This window comes from Phaethon lepturus, unplaced genomic scaffold (assembly GCF_000687285.1).
Source record: "Phaethon lepturus isolate BGI_N335 unplaced genomic scaffold, ASM68728v1 scaffold393, whole genome shotgun sequence".
NCBI lineage: Eukaryota > Metazoa > Chordata > Aves > Phaethontiformes > Phaethontidae > Phaethon > Phaethon lepturus.
Window position 1 is genome coordinate 1 of NW_010528142.1, and position 18076 is coordinate 18076.

At 38.4% G+C, this 18076-nt stretch overlaps 1 protein-coding gene across 1 annotated transcript; it reads right to left on the reverse strand.

Moving 5' to 3' along the window:
* Positions 1 to 7603: 7603 nt before the first annotated feature.
* RALA (v-ral simian leukemia viral oncogene homolog A (ras related)) lies at positions 7604 to 15493 on the reverse strand. The gene is made up of 4 exons (XM_010283565.1): positions 15337 to 15493; positions 14306 to 14514; positions 10445 to 10619; positions 7604 to 7787 (listed from the first exon to the last, which is right to left on the reverse strand). Exons 1-4 carry the CDS (start codon positions 15448 to 15450, stop codon positions 7665 to 7667), a joined length of 621 nt encoding a protein of 206 aa, XP_010281867.1. The 5' UTR covers positions 15451 to 15493; the 3' UTR covers positions 7604 to 7664.
* Between the last annotated feature and the right edge of the window lie 2583 nt (positions 15494 to 18076).

The window sequence follows — 18076 nt, forward strand, 5'->3', positions numbered from 1 at the left end:
CTGGATGAACACAGAAGACTTTCAAAAACTGTACTTCACACTTGCTTTTTGCAAATTAGTTCATGTGGTCAAGGAAATGAAGAACAAAGTCAACTGGCAGAAACAACTACCCTTGTGTTTTTTTCTTGCTGTTTCTTTCCTGATTTTGCCTAAAAAGTAATGATGACCCACTGTTATAAGCATTTCTGAGTGCAATAGGGATAATCTGGTTGTATTACAAAAGGTTTAAGTATCTGTGGTTTTAATTTCCCTTTCCACACAAAAGGATCAAGATCTCAACATCAAAATGAAATTCTACAAAAACCGTTCCAATATTTTCTTCTGCACTCCATAGTCATCAGGATACTCACACAATTAGAGGATTATAAATTATAAAACAAACCTTATAGCAAGGAGCTTGCTCTGAGCCATGGTTTGTTCTACCTGCTGATACTGTAGCATACAGAAGCATTTAACAGACCAGCTGCATTGCCCCATTTAGACTTGTGTATTGCCCCAGTGACCACCACAGGCATTCTTGAAGTAGGATGAAACGTGCCCTGATCTCTTTTTGATGAAACAGAGGGAGCCCGTATCAGAAGAGCAGCTCTGCAGTGGTCTCTATGGGCCGCTGCTCTCTGTGTAGGACCATGTAGGCTTGCTCATTAGCATCCACACTCTGGGACCTTATCTATGGAGATGGATATTTACCATTTACAAAACTTTTGGGAAGTCGATGAAAAATACCTGTGTTGCATTGCAGATTTAAATAACGCTGCAAAACCAGATACAGTGTCACACTCTTATTGCTATCTGCTTTGGCTAGTGAATGAAAAAAATTACTCCATAGCAAACAGCACAGGGGCAGCCAAATTCTCCAAGCTTCCCTCGTGTTAGGTGCAGCATAAGTCTGTCACAAGTAGCTAAGGGCATCTAGCACCTACCTCCTCAAGTCGGTTTTGACACTCACAGGAGTTACAACCACCCACAGCAAACTGCTATCCATAGACATGGTACATTATTTTTAACTGCTCTTTTGACACTTCCCCAGGCTATTTCAGTAGGCATTTTGGCAGTTATCAGATAAAACAGAAGGATTACTGTTTCAGGCTCATTCTTTAGAGATGACTAATATTTAACACATTAGTCTGACAGCATTTCAGCCAACAGGTCTCCTATTTTGTTGCACTGAAAAAAACCCACCCCGTCTCATAAGTTTTTCTTCACAAAACGATTGGAAAGCAAAAATAACTAACTGAAGCATACCAGGTGTGCTGAGCTTAGTTGAAGGCAAATACCAATTCATTATTTTCAGGATGGCAGTCAGTGTCTAAAATATAACACTCAAACTGCTGGTTATCATCATGCCTCCACTCTTAGCCAGGACATCCATGGGGCACAAGCTCCATCTTACCAGGAGATTCCCCTCCTTCATTCCTGGGATACTGACAACCATCAAGACATCATAGCATCAATCAAGAACAAGAAGGTGGAAAATGGACAGTGTCCAGCCTTCTCCACTCATAAGAAGCATTGGAAGAAGAATAACTCTGCACTATCTTGAGATCCCAGATCCTTCTCCAGAGCTTCAGCAGAAAAAGAGTGCATGACTGCTCTCATGGCTGCTGTGGTCTGTGGATGAGGCTTCTCCCAACCTGCCTCCAACCTCTTTTGACTCTGTGCTCACAGCACAAGCACAGGAGGTAGCATTAACAACATCAGTGGCTCACAGGCTGTAATCATCTATTGCCCACCCCCTTTCAGAGAGGAACGAGAGCGAGCTCTGGGAAGAGGAAGACAAAGGAGTGAAGACAAACCTAGGTCCAACACTACTGCAGGTGCTACCTCACCTGTTGCTTAGACAGTGAGGAAATACCTGAAGATCAGTACCGATGTCACCAGGAAGAGGAAACAAAGAGGGTGTGTATCTGGTTTGCAGCGTGGCACCGTTAGCCCCAGGGGCCTCGCTGTCTGTTTGTCCCACCTTGCTTTTGGCAGCAGGAGCATGCCAGTGCTTTGTTCCCATCCCTGGTGTGCGCAGTTTTGGTTCCCACTCCTCCCAAAGCATTGCAAAGACCTCCTGAGATTTTGCCTGGGTTCTGGCCACTTCCCAATTTCTCCCTTTGCCCACCACATAATTCCTCAGCTGCCCAAGGATGACAGCTGCCACCCATCTGGTGGCACAGAAATCAGCTTCATCCCGCCCCTCCTTGCTCTCCTGCCATAAATATCATCAAATCCAAATACAAATGGACAAGGAGAAAAAATGTGACTTCTACCAAGCTCAGTAAGTGAACAGATACATACTTCTAAATCAATATTCTAGTATGTCTTTTCTCCCCCTCCCTCATTTCCAACATAACAAACTGGTTCCTAAAGAATCTGTAATTAACCTCCAAATGCTGCTCGAAGTCATGTATCCACAGGCACCTAGGCATGCCACCCATGACTGCCTCAGTAGATGGATGTAGTTCTGCCTACCCTGATGCAGCTGCATCCATCTTCCTAACAGACCTGATGTGGCAGAGGACACCTCACCACCTCACTCTATTAGCAAAAAACAGATTTTGTTCCCAGACCTGGCAAGCCCCTTGCCATTCCCCTGGCTCACTTACCTCCATCTGCAAACGTTGAAATGGGTGGCTGTCGTCTGAACATGCTTGGAAGTAAGTGCCGTATTGTCAGGTTAGTATGATAAACAACCAAACTTTAAAATGTCAGCGATTAAGGAAAATTAAGCCTGTGATTAACACCAAACTACGTAGAAACTGAGACTTCTGAAACTAGGATTTCCAGCATAAGGCATACAAAAATGACTGTAACTATAATCCTAGTGGACTGTCTGCTACAGGTTTGGTTTTTTCCAAGAAAATTTCCAAAGTGGTTCCCATAGAAAGAACTTTAATGGAATGCTATTAAACATGTATCCTCCTCCTCCTCCCCTCTGTTTAGCTAAGTGCAAAAGAAACAACGGAGTGATGAAATATTTCCCAGTATTTTGACATTTTTAGGGGCATTCTGGAGTCTGCTTACAGCACACAGATTTAAGTTGGAAAATATCCTTCCCTCCCATTCCTTATTTTGCAACACCATGTCATATTAGTAAAGCAGAAAATGAGCAAGCACCAGAATATTCTCCTGAATATTGTAGGACAGCATTACACAAAGTGGAGCACTGACTCAAACAAGCACTCGTGCTGCAAAACTACTGTTCACCATTATGTGTCTGAGATGCCACTGACACCGCTTCTTTCCTCCTTCTCCTCTCAGATTTGTATTACGTTATGCAGCTCCCAGGGGCTTTCACAATCCCTCACAAGTGTAAAATGTTCCAGAAATGATCTTTGTTTTACGTGCAGGAATTATGTCTACGTATACAGTGTAACACAGTTATCCGTTTTCAATGAGCCATGTGTTTCTGTGCTGTTGGGGTGCAGACAGAACCTCAGTTTTTTACACATCAACAGAGTCCCTTGGCAGGGGAACGTCCTTACAAAAGCCAAAAAGCATAATTGGATGTCATAGTTGGGAACCTGATCACTCAGTTTTTCAGATACTCCCATCTTGACTGCATTATGGTACACGTCCAGTTTCACACACAGTCTTACCAGATCGGTAAAGAAACTCGGCAATTGCCTCGCATGAGGCAAAATGAGGCATCAAAGAGGAGTGCTGAGCCAGCTGGCTATATTCTGCCACTGTTGTTTGCATCCATAGGACAGAACAGTCTTCTGTAAAACTGGAACTGTCCCACTGAAATCCAAAAACAACAAGTGTCTCATAGTAAGTGCTCTAGGAGCATATTACTGAGTGCAATATTAATCAAGAGAGTGGTGGAGGCAAACCAATTTTCCCAACAATTTAAGCTTTGGTATTTTTCCATTCTACATGGAATAAAAAAAAAAGGAAAAAAAAAAAGACCCCAGCACGCACAAACCAGATTATGTCTTCTGAATATTTTCCCCAAATGGATTGTACCAGTTAGATGGCTGGTTTGATCCAGCCAGCATGTCTTTGAGAAGAGTCTTGGCATCTGTCTGATACTGGGCAGATCTCAAGTGGTATGCATTTCAGCATTTCTTTGACAACAAACCTTCAACCAAAAATATTCCAGTCTGGTCAATGTATTTAGATCAAATATTAGCTTACACTCCAGCATTAGCAACACTGGCACCTTTCCTACTGTTCAATTTTAGCTGACAAACAAGCTGAAGCTCTCACAAAAATATGCAAGGAGAGGTTTCTTTCGTGAGTCATGTCTTAAAAACATACGCAGTCATTTAAGTTAAAGTCACAGCCAAAAAATTGGCAAAAGCAAGTCTGGTAAAAAAATATAGTTTACATATATGACTGACTATGCATCCACGTGGCTAGAAGAGCCAACGCTTCTGACAGTAATGGGAGAAAGTTTGGAAATTAGGACGCACCATTAGCTTTCCCTATTCAATTCTCAGTTGTTGGAAGCTCAGTCTTACCTTCTGATCCAGTTCTGGTACACCTAAATGTATTACATGCATTCATGTAGCACCAGCTGTGTCTCTTCTGCTCTGCATTTTGCATTGGACTATAGTCACGTAGAGAACATTTACCCTCTCAGGCTCTGGAACCAGAGAATCTTTGCAAAGCTTGGTGTCCCAAAAGGGAACCCAAGATTTTCAGTAAACCTATTTCACATACTAATAGATAAAATTTTGGCTCCTGCAGGTGAGTATAGTGAGCATAAGGCTCAGCTATGGAGTGTCTTTTATTGTGTTATGATTGGCACTGGAATTGCCGGAGGCGTCACACGGCACGCTACTCTGATGTTAACAAGGTCTCTATGAATGGGAAAGCCCTTCCTGCACACCGCGACAGTATTTCACAATAGTCAAAGAAAACTGCTGGACGCTCCCATTGTTGAGCTATTGTATGCTCATCAAGAGGCTACAGAGACTACGAAATAGACCACAGATTTTTTTAGCCAGCATTTTTGAAAGTCAATTGAGTTTTTAAAGCTACAGAAAAAAAATAGAGTTAGCATAGGAATTCAATATTAGTTTCATATGTAATGGACGATTGAACTTTATCGCTTGTGAAAAATTAAGGGTGTCTCTGGTCTGCAGTTTCGCAACACAGTGCATTTCACAAAAGGCAACAGCACTGCCGCTGTTAGGCTAACTTGGAGGGGAATACCATGGAAGGCTTTGACCCTGCCAATGCAAGAAAGTATCTTCAACTTCTTGCAGGAGAAACAGGGGAAGAAAAGTACTCTTGGGCACAGAAGCACTATGAGCAGATAGACCTCGGAGTTTCAGGTACAGAAGTAGGCTAAACCAAACACTCCTCTATGATGCAAATGTATCACTCAGTTTGGACAACTCAAGATGTACCCAAATTCTATATACACAATTCAAGCTATATTCCTTGCAGGTTGAGGAAGCACACTTATGTTCTCCCTGAGTGTGCTAAAAGAAAATGACTTAGAATGCATTTATATTTTATTATTATTATTAAAAACTTATGTAGGTTGGGGTTTTTTTGTGTTTCTTGTTTTGTTTTTCGTTTTGTTTTAAATCTCACTTTCCATTCCTGTGGAAAAACACTTCTGGAACAAGCTTACCTCAGTTTGTTTGCCTGTTTTCTGATACTCTTTGTTATAGCAAGTAGGGATAAATTAGCTCTGGATAAAAGGTATCACATGCATAGTCTCAGCTTTTACAAAGTGGCTTTTTATCAGTCTAACTAGGTTTAATCTACAATTTTGTTCACACACATGAAGGCTACTGGAATATTTAGGTTTAACAGCTTGACAACTAGCATCAGCTATGGCAAAGTTTATCAATAATATAGTTATCAATTAACACTGCACAAGTATTTAAAAAAATGGAAGTTTATTCATCTTTCAATGGCTCAAATAGCAAGTAAAAGGACAGGATAAGGCATCAGCCAAGACAAGTTTCATGTGTCCCGTGGCTTCATAACACCTCAGTTCCCAGTATACAGTTTCCAAAGCAAAGTCACAATGTTAGTGGTTAGACTCCCTGGCTAAATAGACCCAAATGAGTACACAGTAAGATGAAGACTGGCTTATTTGCCATAGTTACATGAGTAACTTTAGTTCTGCGCTTGGCGGTCTACTAAATGCACATACAAAATTCTTATTGATAAATATTTAACATGACAAATATAACTTCTAAGACTTGAGTCCCTAAAATGTCTGTTAGCATGAAAGTTAAATATTTGTTACCTAGTTTGCTTGAGCACATTTTAAATTGTCAGTTATAGGCTTACACATATATAAAAAGTATAACAGTTTGTGGAATTAATCTAGCCTGTCTTACCCCAGAGGAGTCCAAAACCCTCAAACATTCTGGTATGTTTTTAGTTAAAATGCAGCATACCAACCGTGTGCTAATATTCTTGCTGTTCTGAAGCAACTGAGGCAGTATGTTTTGTTTGGGGATTTTGGATGCACATGGTAAATGTTTCTGTATTGCAAAGCATGTTTGATTGTTTAATATCAACATTAACTAGAAAAAGTAGCTACAATGTTCCCCATTTGAAAATGAACATGAACTAAACAGTACAAAACCTGCATCAAGCTTCAGCATAAACACACCACATTCCTGTAGCTGAGTAGTAGGAACACAAAATAAATTAACTGATGACAGTAGAATTTTGCAGACAACATCTTAACTCAAAACACATTAGCACTAATGAATCAGCTCCACTCCATCCAACTCCAGGGAGTTAAAACCCAAGAAACATCTAGACAAAAAAAAAAAATCTACTTGCAAAAGGGAAGTTTCAAGGTATCAGCACATTAAGTTTTAAACAACCACTCCAGGCTTAGATGTGCCATAGGCTTATGACTTCAGCCTTATACGTACTCTGACCTTTTAGTTTTAAGATACCATATTGTTTACCAAGTTACAGATGACAGAATATGCTCTGCAGCATTCACAATCCCGGAGTATAGCACACGTTTAAAGAACAGACACTGCTAGCAGACAGCTAGGGAGCGACATCATTCACGTAACTGCACTCCACAGAGGGCAGTCTCGCACTGACGTGCAGGGACAGTCTCTATGCAATGAAGTTGAAAAACACACCCTTGATTAAGCAACCTGCTATGTTTAGGTTTTAAAATTAAGGCATATTCAAATGTTTCAATGTAAAGGATTACATCACTCTTTAGGTTAATCAGGTAATGCAGAACCACATATAATTTTCCCCAATGTAACTGTTCGCATGTACATTATTCTTTTCTAATTTGCATAAATCCATGGCAAGACAACTGCATACCGCTTTGTTAGGTATCACGTTCACAATTATAATTTTCAAGGCAACAAAAGACAAGATGAATTGACAATTACCAGTGATAAAAAAGTATGCTTTACAAGAACCCACAAAGTAATACTTCCCCCCTCTGTTCACTATTAAAGACTGCCAATGAAACACTACATTCAGAAGAAATGTGAGAAGGTAGGCAATTATGAAATGGACTGAACTTCGCTTCTCTTGAAGCCACACCTCTTTTTTCAGTGAATTTGACTTTCAGTGCAGCTCCAATTCATGCTTTTAGTGGTACATTACAATTTCCAACATGTTAGAGTAATTTCAGTCACTTGAGCCTTCAATGGCATGCTTATAAATTATGGTTTTTATTAGTATGGTCAGGGTAGGAAAGGAATTCAGGGTTTTGATTATAAAATGCAACATCTTTCTCTGATCCTCTTAGCTAGGCTTTTTCTTTTCTTCTTCCCGTTCTTTTCTTTGCTGTCTTCCATTTTTCTGGCTCTAATTTCTCTCATTAAATCAAAAAACACCTAAAAAAGATGTAAGAACATAAATGCAAAAACCATCAGAGACATATGAGTTAATTTAAGCTATCACTGATGATATCCATTTCAGTTGTTAATAATAAAGTCAATATGTAATCAGTTTGAGCAAACAAATATTAATCCAACAAATCGTTCACTGGTTTTGAAGGCCAAATTGATATAATGCAATCCTGCTTCTTTCATGGTACCGTAATGTTCCCCTGTCTTCTGATATTTGGTTGTGAATCCTGTCAGACAATTTTCCACAAGGATTGAAAGAGTCTTACCACCAGCCAAGATATCTACATCATACTGAGAAGACTCAAGGAAATTGTTGGGATTTCTTTCCCGCCCAAGTATTTTCAGTGACGAGCTGAAAAAGTGCAACCCAAATCTAGGAACGTATTAAAAGAGCAGTAGCATACACTGAGCATTTCATGGTCAGTATGTCCCGTGATGCAAGTCTAAACAAAAAGTGACTGGGGAAAAAATAAAAATCAGCATTCCCTTTAAAGCAAGGTTATCAATCCTACAACTATGTAAATGATGTTTTAAATTGGGTAATCTCAACTGTTATATTACAATCTCAAAGTACATATGAACTTTATTTTTGTCAAGTGGTTTAGTAGGAAACAAAAAAAAATTACAAAGTTGGAGATACACCAATGACTTGTTTAAGGGAGATCTTGCTGTCAGTTAAGACTTTGTGATTGGACTACTTAAAGCTACTTTATTAATTTGAAAAGCAGATCTTGACTTGGCAGGAGGCTATAGCAAATAATCATTTCATCTTTATAATTTTACTGTAGGAAATCAGTTGAGCAATTATAAGACTTGTCTCACAGGAAATGTTCCCTAGATCTATGTCAGAAAACTTGATCCATTTCTGTGAAACATGGACAGTGCAGGGGCTGAAAAGCTCCTCTGCAGAGCTCAGTAGGTTTTTATTTTCAGTGACACTAATCTCATATTGATTGCAGCAAAAGCATCAACCTTCATTACACAGGATCCAAAGAAAAATCAATGTAACTAAACATTTCCACCAAGAAATAAGATTGCCTTTAGATTTCTAAATGTGCACTAAGTTACTTGCTTGTACTTACATTTGTTCTAATGTAAGATGCAATTGTCAACTTGCTTAAGCACTGATACCGCACTACAATATTTAGCTGCCTGGGGTATGTAACCTTCTGAGAAGATGCTTAGTGGGTCACCTTTAGCAAAGTGAGCAGAAGCCAAGTGTGTTTTCCCTAACTGAGCAAATCCACTACTCTGGAATTCAGAGAAGCCAGATTTCTTATAGAATAGTAACTTCAGTTTTACATAACAAACCCTTCAGATACTCCAAGTAACTAAGAATGCCTGGTGTTTACTAGTGCCAATAAAGCGTCATTTATGGCCTGTCAAACCTTAATTCTGTATGATACATGGCAATCTGGGTCCATTATGACACCAGTTCCAAAAAGAAACTTGGAGCTCTGTAGTAACTTACCATGTGCGTGCAAAAGCTGTTGATTAGAGAGCTATTAAAAAATAATATATACACACACACATAGACTTTTTTCCCAGGTGCTAAATGATAGTGAAGTGGATTTTGAAGAGCTGGGAATTTCTACATGGCTGTAATAGATGGATGTTCACTGCAATCATGCACCAAATCTAGAAGATATACTTTTTTTGTAACAAAAAAAATCAGAGCTGTATCAGTGAGACTGAGTTCTGCTGCATTTCATTGACTTAATTTTCTCTGTGGAAGAGCATGAAGTTCTTACAGTAGTACTGAACAATCAACTTCTTCAGGAAGACAACTGACAGGAGACAGTCAAGTTCAAGTTATTGCAAATGAGAACGCACATTACAGCTGTCACACTGCAACTGATAGCTCATACGTAAGGATTTACGTTAGAGAATTTTTCAGTGTGTGATCAAGTCTATCAATAGCTCTGAAAGGAAAGGTTGGCACATTGAACTATACGTGTTTCTGTTGCCACACATCTGTTACTCTTGCAGTCTACAAAGCTGAGAGTTATTCTGAATTCTGTATTCCAAGAAGTTCTGTCTTTTAGAGTTATAGCTGAAATACTTACAACTAATCAGTAATTTATCTTCTTGGAGACAAAGATTCTCTCTTCAGGTTTTATCCCTGAAAACTCATGAGGAACTTCTAGGCTGTTCAAAACTTAAAAGGGTTCATCCATTCTTCACTGAAGCAACATACAATCAGACACATAGTTAGACGAGGGTAGAGAGGGCTCCAGTTCCTCCCTTACCTACTTTTGTAAGCTGTTATATTCTGGCCGAGGATCAGAGAGCATTCCTCACTGTTCAGAAGCAGATTGTCTTCTAGCCATAGAAAACATAGTAAGAAGTCTAGGCCAAAATAGCTACCTCAAGAAATTTTTAAAGAAGGTCTTCTATAATGTCTTATATAATGACTCCTTGCAGTTTAGGATGGGATAAACTTGTTATGCCTAACATTTTCACTGTTCTACATAAAGTCACCTCGTCATGCATTCCTCACAAGCTAAGGGAGAAAAGTATTTGATTCAAATTTCACAAAAATAATTGCTAAAATAATGAACATATAGAGTATGACCCATGGCAAAGAGGCATGAAGTAAAAACTGATGGAGAGATTCTTTGTATACAGAGGCCAGTTATTACCTTGTCAACGTTAGCTCGCGTTTTTGCAGAAGTTTCCACGTAGTTAACATTCCACTGATCCGCTCTGTTTTTTGCTTCCTCTACAGAAACTTGCCTTTTATCTTCCAAATCCGATTTGTTACCAACTAGCAAAAATGGAACGTTCTCATCTTCTTTTACTCTTAAGATCTGCTCCCTGGAGGAAAAAAAAAAGAGGAAAAGAAAATTAAGCTTTGCACGGAGTACTATTCTTAGAACACAAAAAGAAGACTTCAGACTAAATACTCTTCCATCTCACAGTAAAAACCCAGTTATTCATTTTATGAAGCTTACGAAACAGTAAAATCTTAAACCTCATTATGACATTATACAGAATGCAGACACAGACAACTAGTCCTCCAGGAAAGAAGGCAGCAAGTCGGTAACAAACTAAAAGAGTAGAACAAGATTGTTTTAGGTGAGAGTTTGTATTAATAAGTCATTCCTTTTACTAAAGGTGTTAGTTGAGAGCATTTACCATTGTCTTTGTATCACTATTTGTGATTGCCATTTTTAAGCTACCCAAACTTCAGTTTTACGCTCAATTTTTTCCTAATAAAACGTGCCATTTTTAAAAGCTGATAAACTGGTCCACAGCATACCATGAAAAAACCCCTCTTCCTTTCAGGAACATTTCTGAAGTCAATTATATTCAGTCTCTGCAAAGATCTTCATTCAGGTATAAGCCAGTGTACAGATACAAGTTGTACATGCATCAGATTTTTAAAGACAGCCTCTTCTACTGTTTGAACTGCTAGGATGAAGGGTTTAAAGTTGTAAATAAAACTCAGTGCTACAAATGGTTTGATACATAAGTCTTCAACACTGAGGGGGGGAAAAAAAGAAAGAGAACTTTCTTCTAATTAGAAATGCATTAAAAGTACCGGGAAGAACAGTTTTCGCCGAAGAGGGATGGTCTCTATTTTGTCTCAGAAAGGAATATGAAGTTAACAGTGAAACATAACCCTTTATCACAGAGCAATTTCTGACAGATCAACAAAAAGCACAGAGAAACAAACTCCTTTTGCTGGCTGAGGTGAAACCTATTGCCAGATTTGAAGTTGAATGGAGAAAAGCTGAAGAGAATTAATTAATTGATATTCTAAATGGCCCTTATTTGGTATACAGCAGGATCCTCCTGCTGTTATAAAAAGCTCTGGATAGCATGCAGTCTTGTTGAGGAAGTCTACTCACAGGGCTTAAACTGCAGTTAGCCCATGGGTTTTTTAAAAACCAACAAATGTGTATTTGAGGCAGCTCGTAACACCACATTCATCTCTGAAGTGTAATGTACTTCAAGCAACATTCCTCCTCTCCCCCACAAATATCAGTGCAAATATTTTAACAGGGTCTGCAGCTATCCAAAAGTAATCTGAACCATCAGTGGATTAGGAAGGGTGGCCAGAAGAAAACTCAGTGTGTCACTGCAGTATCTGTGCAAATAAGACTTCTGTTAAAAATTTGTAGCTTGCAACACTAATTGTTCAGGTGAAGCTAAACAATTTCACCACCTAATGAGTTAATCTGACAGCAAGCCAGATGACAATATTCTCCTTTGAGCTCTCTTTGAAGACTGATGTCTCCTAAACATGAAATATCTAATTAATGATATGTCAGGTTGAAATCTAGATCTTAAAAAAAAAAAAATCATTAGAGACAGACTAATTCTACTCAAAGCAAGACCACATTTTATCAAACTGCCTTTCAAATATTTAAAAATTTAGTCATTGCAGGTGTGCTTTCTAGTGAAAAAAAACATTACTTGCAGCAATGGCATTTCAGAGCACACCAGGAACCTCACTGAAGACATTGAATAGCAGTAAACAGCTCTCCTGTTGGAGTTCTGCCATTCCAGCAGAGCAAAATTCCATGGAAACAATCAAACATCCAAATTCTTCTTGTCACTTTCTTTCATATCTGTCTCTGAAGTAGCATTCCCTCAGGCTGCTCAACAATGCCAAAGGTATTTTAACTGTACCTTCAAGATATACAGGTTACTTTTACACAGAGCAGAAAGAATGTAATTTTTCTGAGTTACATTTTAGTATTTAGGCTTCTACAGTTTCAAGAGCAACTTGAAAGGCACTTTCAAAATCCAATTGGGGAGACATTTAAATGTCTTTGTTGAAGGGATCTTTTCTTCCTTTTTGGCTATTTCAGCATGCGTATTGTCAACGTTCATCTTTGCTGGAAAAGTAGAACTTTTTCTAGAGGCATAGAAGATCATGTCCTTTGAAGCATTAACAGGATTTTAAACATATTTGAATAGGTCATTTTGCACCCTAGAGGAGCTCAAGTATACTAAATAGTCCTCCAGGATTGACAATACTAGCATAAGCATGCAAACCACTCAAGGCCTGCCCCTCTCTCCCTCCCAAAATATATGAACATACACATACAAAAAACCACCAGAAGAGGAAAAAACTCACTTTCTGCCCTCTCCATACATCATCTTCCTCCTTTAGAGACGATGTTGAACTGTGACAGCATCTCTGAGAAGCCTTATTTCAGTGGGATGCAGATAATTTCTTTTCATGTTTGTTTTCTCACTTCTATCTTAAAGGTTATCGCCTCTCCTATTTCATTACACTTTGAACTGGTAAAAAAAAATTTGTGGTCTCTTTTGTCCATTTTTTTAATATAACGATGAGTGATTTAAATAGCCTTTCTCTTTCACCTGCAATATACTGCTGCCTGTTTAATAGTCTCTTACCATTATAAGAATTTTAGTATGCTGCATGCCTGAAAAGCATCTTAAAAAACCCTATCCTATTAAATCTTTATTAAACCAGAAAGATCCAGTTCCAAATTTTGTTTTTACCACATTGCTCCTTATTAAGCAAAATACTGACTTTGATGGGCAGGGTGAATGCTATGCAGAATTTATGTCTTGTAAATTTAAAAATTTACATCAGCATCTTTTACAGAGAAAAATTCCATCCAAGCAAAACCAAAAGGGACAGATTTACGGCAGTCCTTTACACAGAATGTATGGCTGCTACAGAATATTCAAAGATACTCCTCATCACTGTTGTTCATAAAATCATCTTGAAGAGGTAGAAAGATTTGTGTTGTTGATACTATGCATTTCTCCACAGAATGCATGGCTGCTACAGAATATTCAAAGATACAACCATCACTGTTGTTCATAAAATCATCTTGAAGAGGTAGAAAGATTTGTGTTGTTGATACTATGCATTTCTCTCTCCCAGGATACAATGTGCATACTTCACACTGCCTAAGACTTTGCAGACAGACATCACCAGATGTGGTGGTTCTGTGCAGTTTTAAACTGGAATCTGGTCGCATCATCTTTATAACTATGAAGTATTCTAGCATAAAACAGCTGGACATGCTACAGCTACCCTTTTGCTCTAGGTGGTGCTTCATAGCTTAAGAAAAACACAACACAGTCCTCTCTATGAAGCAAGAATTAAAAAAGACAACCTGGGGAGCATGCGGTATTGTATATACATTATGTGCAACCATACAGTCTATAAGCAATTTTTCTCAGATTCATTACTTTGGATAGTAGTATGCCTACTCGCAAATACTGCTTCTTAGCACAACTGCCAAGCAACACTGATTTACAAATGGCAAAAACATGAACATTGCTATGTACCTGCCCTGGGGCAATAGCCTTTTTGGTATTCAGAAACAGCAGCAAAGGTATCTGAAGTGGTACAGATAGCAAAGGCATGGCTAGGCATCTGTTCAAAACATGTGACTACAGGAAGAGCTTCGTCCGCTCTGGACTATCACAAGCATATTACAAAACAAACAAAAAAATCACTTGTAGTTATCTCACTGTAATTAGAATAATTATCTTGCCTTGTAACTTACCTGAAGTCTGCAGTTGCTGCAAAAGATTCCAGTTCTGTAATAGAGAAGACACAAAGAAAGCCTTCTCCACTTCGGAAGTAGTTGTCTCTAATTGCAGCATAGTCTTCCTGCCCTGCTGTGTCCAGTATATCAATTTGGACTTCTTCCCCATCCAGAACCACCTTTTTCCTGTAGCTGTCTGCTTTGGTGGGCTCATAATCTTCAACAAACTAGGAAGAAAACCTCATGGTATAAAATCATGCCTGTAACAAGGCAAATGCTTCTATTTGCATATAAGGATATAGCAAACATATATGGTTACAGTAACTAATAAGTAAGCATGGGCATTTAGGTTATGTTAAGTACTCAAAAAAATCCACAGTTAAAGCAAGCTCTCCATCAGCCCAAACAGTTTATAGGTTTTTGCTTTTTTCAGACATTACAAGGAAATTTTAAAGGTAACTGCAAAACATCAACATCTGCGAACTACCCAAGTCTCTGCTTCTGGTCAAGCACAATATCTGGCTGCATTCCATTATACTATCAGGCAGTCCTGACTTTGAATATATTTAGTATCATTTTTTAAGGAACACTGAAGCTGTAACTGCTGCCTTTTAATCAAAAAGAATGACTTTCACTGGAAAAAAGGCAACAAGAAATAGATTTTCTTTCCTCTCCAACAGCAGCATAAAAAACATGGAAAAAATTGGTCATCATTTCAGACATCATGCAACTTAGGTAAGTGAAGAAGGTTTGAGCTATACCACCTAAATAAGTTCCAATAGGTCCAGTGAACAATGACAAAATACACTGATAATATGACAGAGCATCTAATTGCTTAGAGGTCTGAAAAATGCCAAATTATACTTTCACAGGTATCTCTAGAAGGCAAATCACTACTCTCAAAAATATTTTTTGTTCAATTTAATCAGTGGCTTTCATAGCACATCATATACATTTAGACCCCTTCAGAACATAACTGTACTAATGAATGCTTAAATAACACTATGTAGCAGACATCTCCCAAGATCAATTCTAGTGCAGATTCTTACCTCATCATACATAAACTGTAGTGTTAAAGCAGATTTTCCTACACCACCGCTTCCCACCATGATGACTTTGTGTAAAGCCAATGAATTCTGTCCTTTAGGTTTATTTGCTGCCATCTTTGGATTGCAGAAAATTCACAGGTATAAAGTGAAAAAATCTAGAAGAAAAAGATTACTTCATTAGTTTTCTTCTTCTCCTACATGCACTGTTTAAAGTGGATTTGTTTTAAATCTCTACAAATCTAAGGACCTAATTTCAGTTCCGCGATCTTCAGTGAAAGCTATTTGTTTTTTCACTGGAAGCCATTCCACAAATTATACCAAGCTCATCCTTTTTGTAACATTTCCATCATTTGGAAAGGGCACCAATGAGTTCACAGCATCCAAGAACAATTAAGGGGAAAAGATTTACATTTTGGTATATAGTGTTTTCTTTTAGAGGCACAGTATTTGTCAAGAATTCTTGTCAGTTTACTAAGCAAGAACTGAAAAAGGAAGCCACAGTGAGTCAACACCATACAAGAAAACATGAGCTATGACAGCTGCAGGGGAAAAACTAGACGTTTGAAGGAATTTCCAGCTTAAATAGCAAGCACCAAGACACAGTAGCAGCAAGGATTAGCTAGTGTACTTTTCAGAGAAAAGCAAGCAAATGTGTCACTCAAAACCTAAAAATACCCAGTTTCAGTAGGTCAATCAGGAACTGAAGGAATAATCTAGTTTACATAGAGTGGAAAGATTCAACTTGCCTTCCTAGGCTACAAATGCAGTTATTCCATATATTTGGAATAGTTGTCTCAGTCTCACAACTGCTTGCTCAAACGCAAATCTCTACACCTCACCAGTACTAAAGGGTTCTATGACAGTTAATTCACATAGTCTAATATGCTTGTGCACATGTACAAAAGGTAACAATCTCATTAGCTTTTAAAATCATGTTATAGTTTTAGCAGATCACCAACAACTATCTTCCCACACCTTTATTTCCTTCCCTACCTATCCCAACAGTAATATGATGGTACTTGGGTTATATGAAGACAGAATATTTTGTCTGCTTGCACAGTTCATAAGATAAGGGAGAGTCACCACACAGTGACAGAACGTACCCTCCTCCAGAGATTTAAGGTCAAAACAAGCCCTGATGTCCAAAAAACACAATATCGTCTACATTACAGAAGATGTGAACACAAGAGACATCTTAGATTTTGTTAATTAGAAAGCTCAAAAATAGCACATTCACATGGCACCACAGTTTAGTTATATACAGAACTATTAGATAATAATACATAGTAACAAGACACCATTACCTTTACCCATCATGATCATTTGACAATCTCTCAGTAAAATTACATTCTCCTGCATAATGAATCACCCTTGTGTGCAGCTGAAACAATCAGAATGTGAAGCATGACAATCTTCTTAAAACTTATATCAAAATCCCTAGTTGAGGACATGCACTAAGGTTTTGTTAGCAGCGAGGCAGTTAAGTGTAAAAGCATGCTGACTGAAGCTTCATTAGAGATTAAGCCAATCCTTCCTGGAATTAAAAAAAAATAAATAAAAAGGTACACTGGTTTTGGCTGGATAGTGTTAATTTTCTTCAGAATAGCTCGTATCATGACACGTTTTCGATTCCTGATGAAAACAGTGATAACACACAGATGTTTTAGCTATTACTGAACAGTACTTACACCATGTCAAGGCCTTTTTTGGTTCTCATGCTCCCCTGCCAGTGAGGAAGCTGGAGGTGGGCAAGCAGTTGGGAGGGACACGGCTGGGCCAGCTGACCAAAGGGGTATCCCACGCCCTAGCTTAGCAATAACAGCTAGCAGGGAAGTTTGCCAGAGCTGTCCCCCAAGTTGCTTGGGGGACTGGCTGGGCATTTGTCGACTAATGGCAAGCAATTATTTTGTTTTGGTTCACTTGCTTTTCTTGCCTTTGTTTTTGGTGTATGTTTTTTTAACTTATTAAATTGACATTATCTCAACCCACGAGTTTTCTCACTTTTATCCTTCCGATTCTCTCCCCCATCCCACTGGCAGGGGGGAAGCAAGCAGGCAGCTGTGTGGTGCTTAGCTGCTTACCAAGGTTAACTCACAACCTATGTGAAAAACTCTCCGGATCACGTCAGTAACGGTACCCATTCTGCTGTCAAAGAATTCTGAAAATGCAATTGAAAATTAAGTTCTTAAATTGTTTTCCCCAAAAAGATTATCTAAGTGAAATGAGCATGAGTAATTGTAGAGATGTAGCAGAGAAATATAACTCAACATTATGTTAAAAGTTCTTTTAAAAAGGAGATGGATGAGTACAAAACAATATTTCTGTTTTGGCCATCATGGCTTAAAAAGAACCACTGCTTTCTTTTTACTCAAGAGGGAGTACAAGAACATGAAAATAGCTCCAAGCTATGTGTATATTTTTCAACCTACTACACTGCATTTTGAACTACTCCACATTGTTTTGTCTTTGCACTTTTCTCTCAAAGTGAAAAATGTATCCTGAAAGTCATACTTACTGCTTTTTAGTATGTGTTTCAGAAAAGTAATATAAAGAAAATTCCTCTGAATTGCAGTCATCAACTGCCAACAGCTTAGTTTGACAAGTTTAGATGACAATACATACTCTCAGAAGCACAGAAACTGAAGCACTAGTGTACTTGGATATGGCCTATACTAACTAAGCAACAAAACAGACTATTCTTCTATAAGCACTTCAATACTGGAACAAGTCCAAACAAATT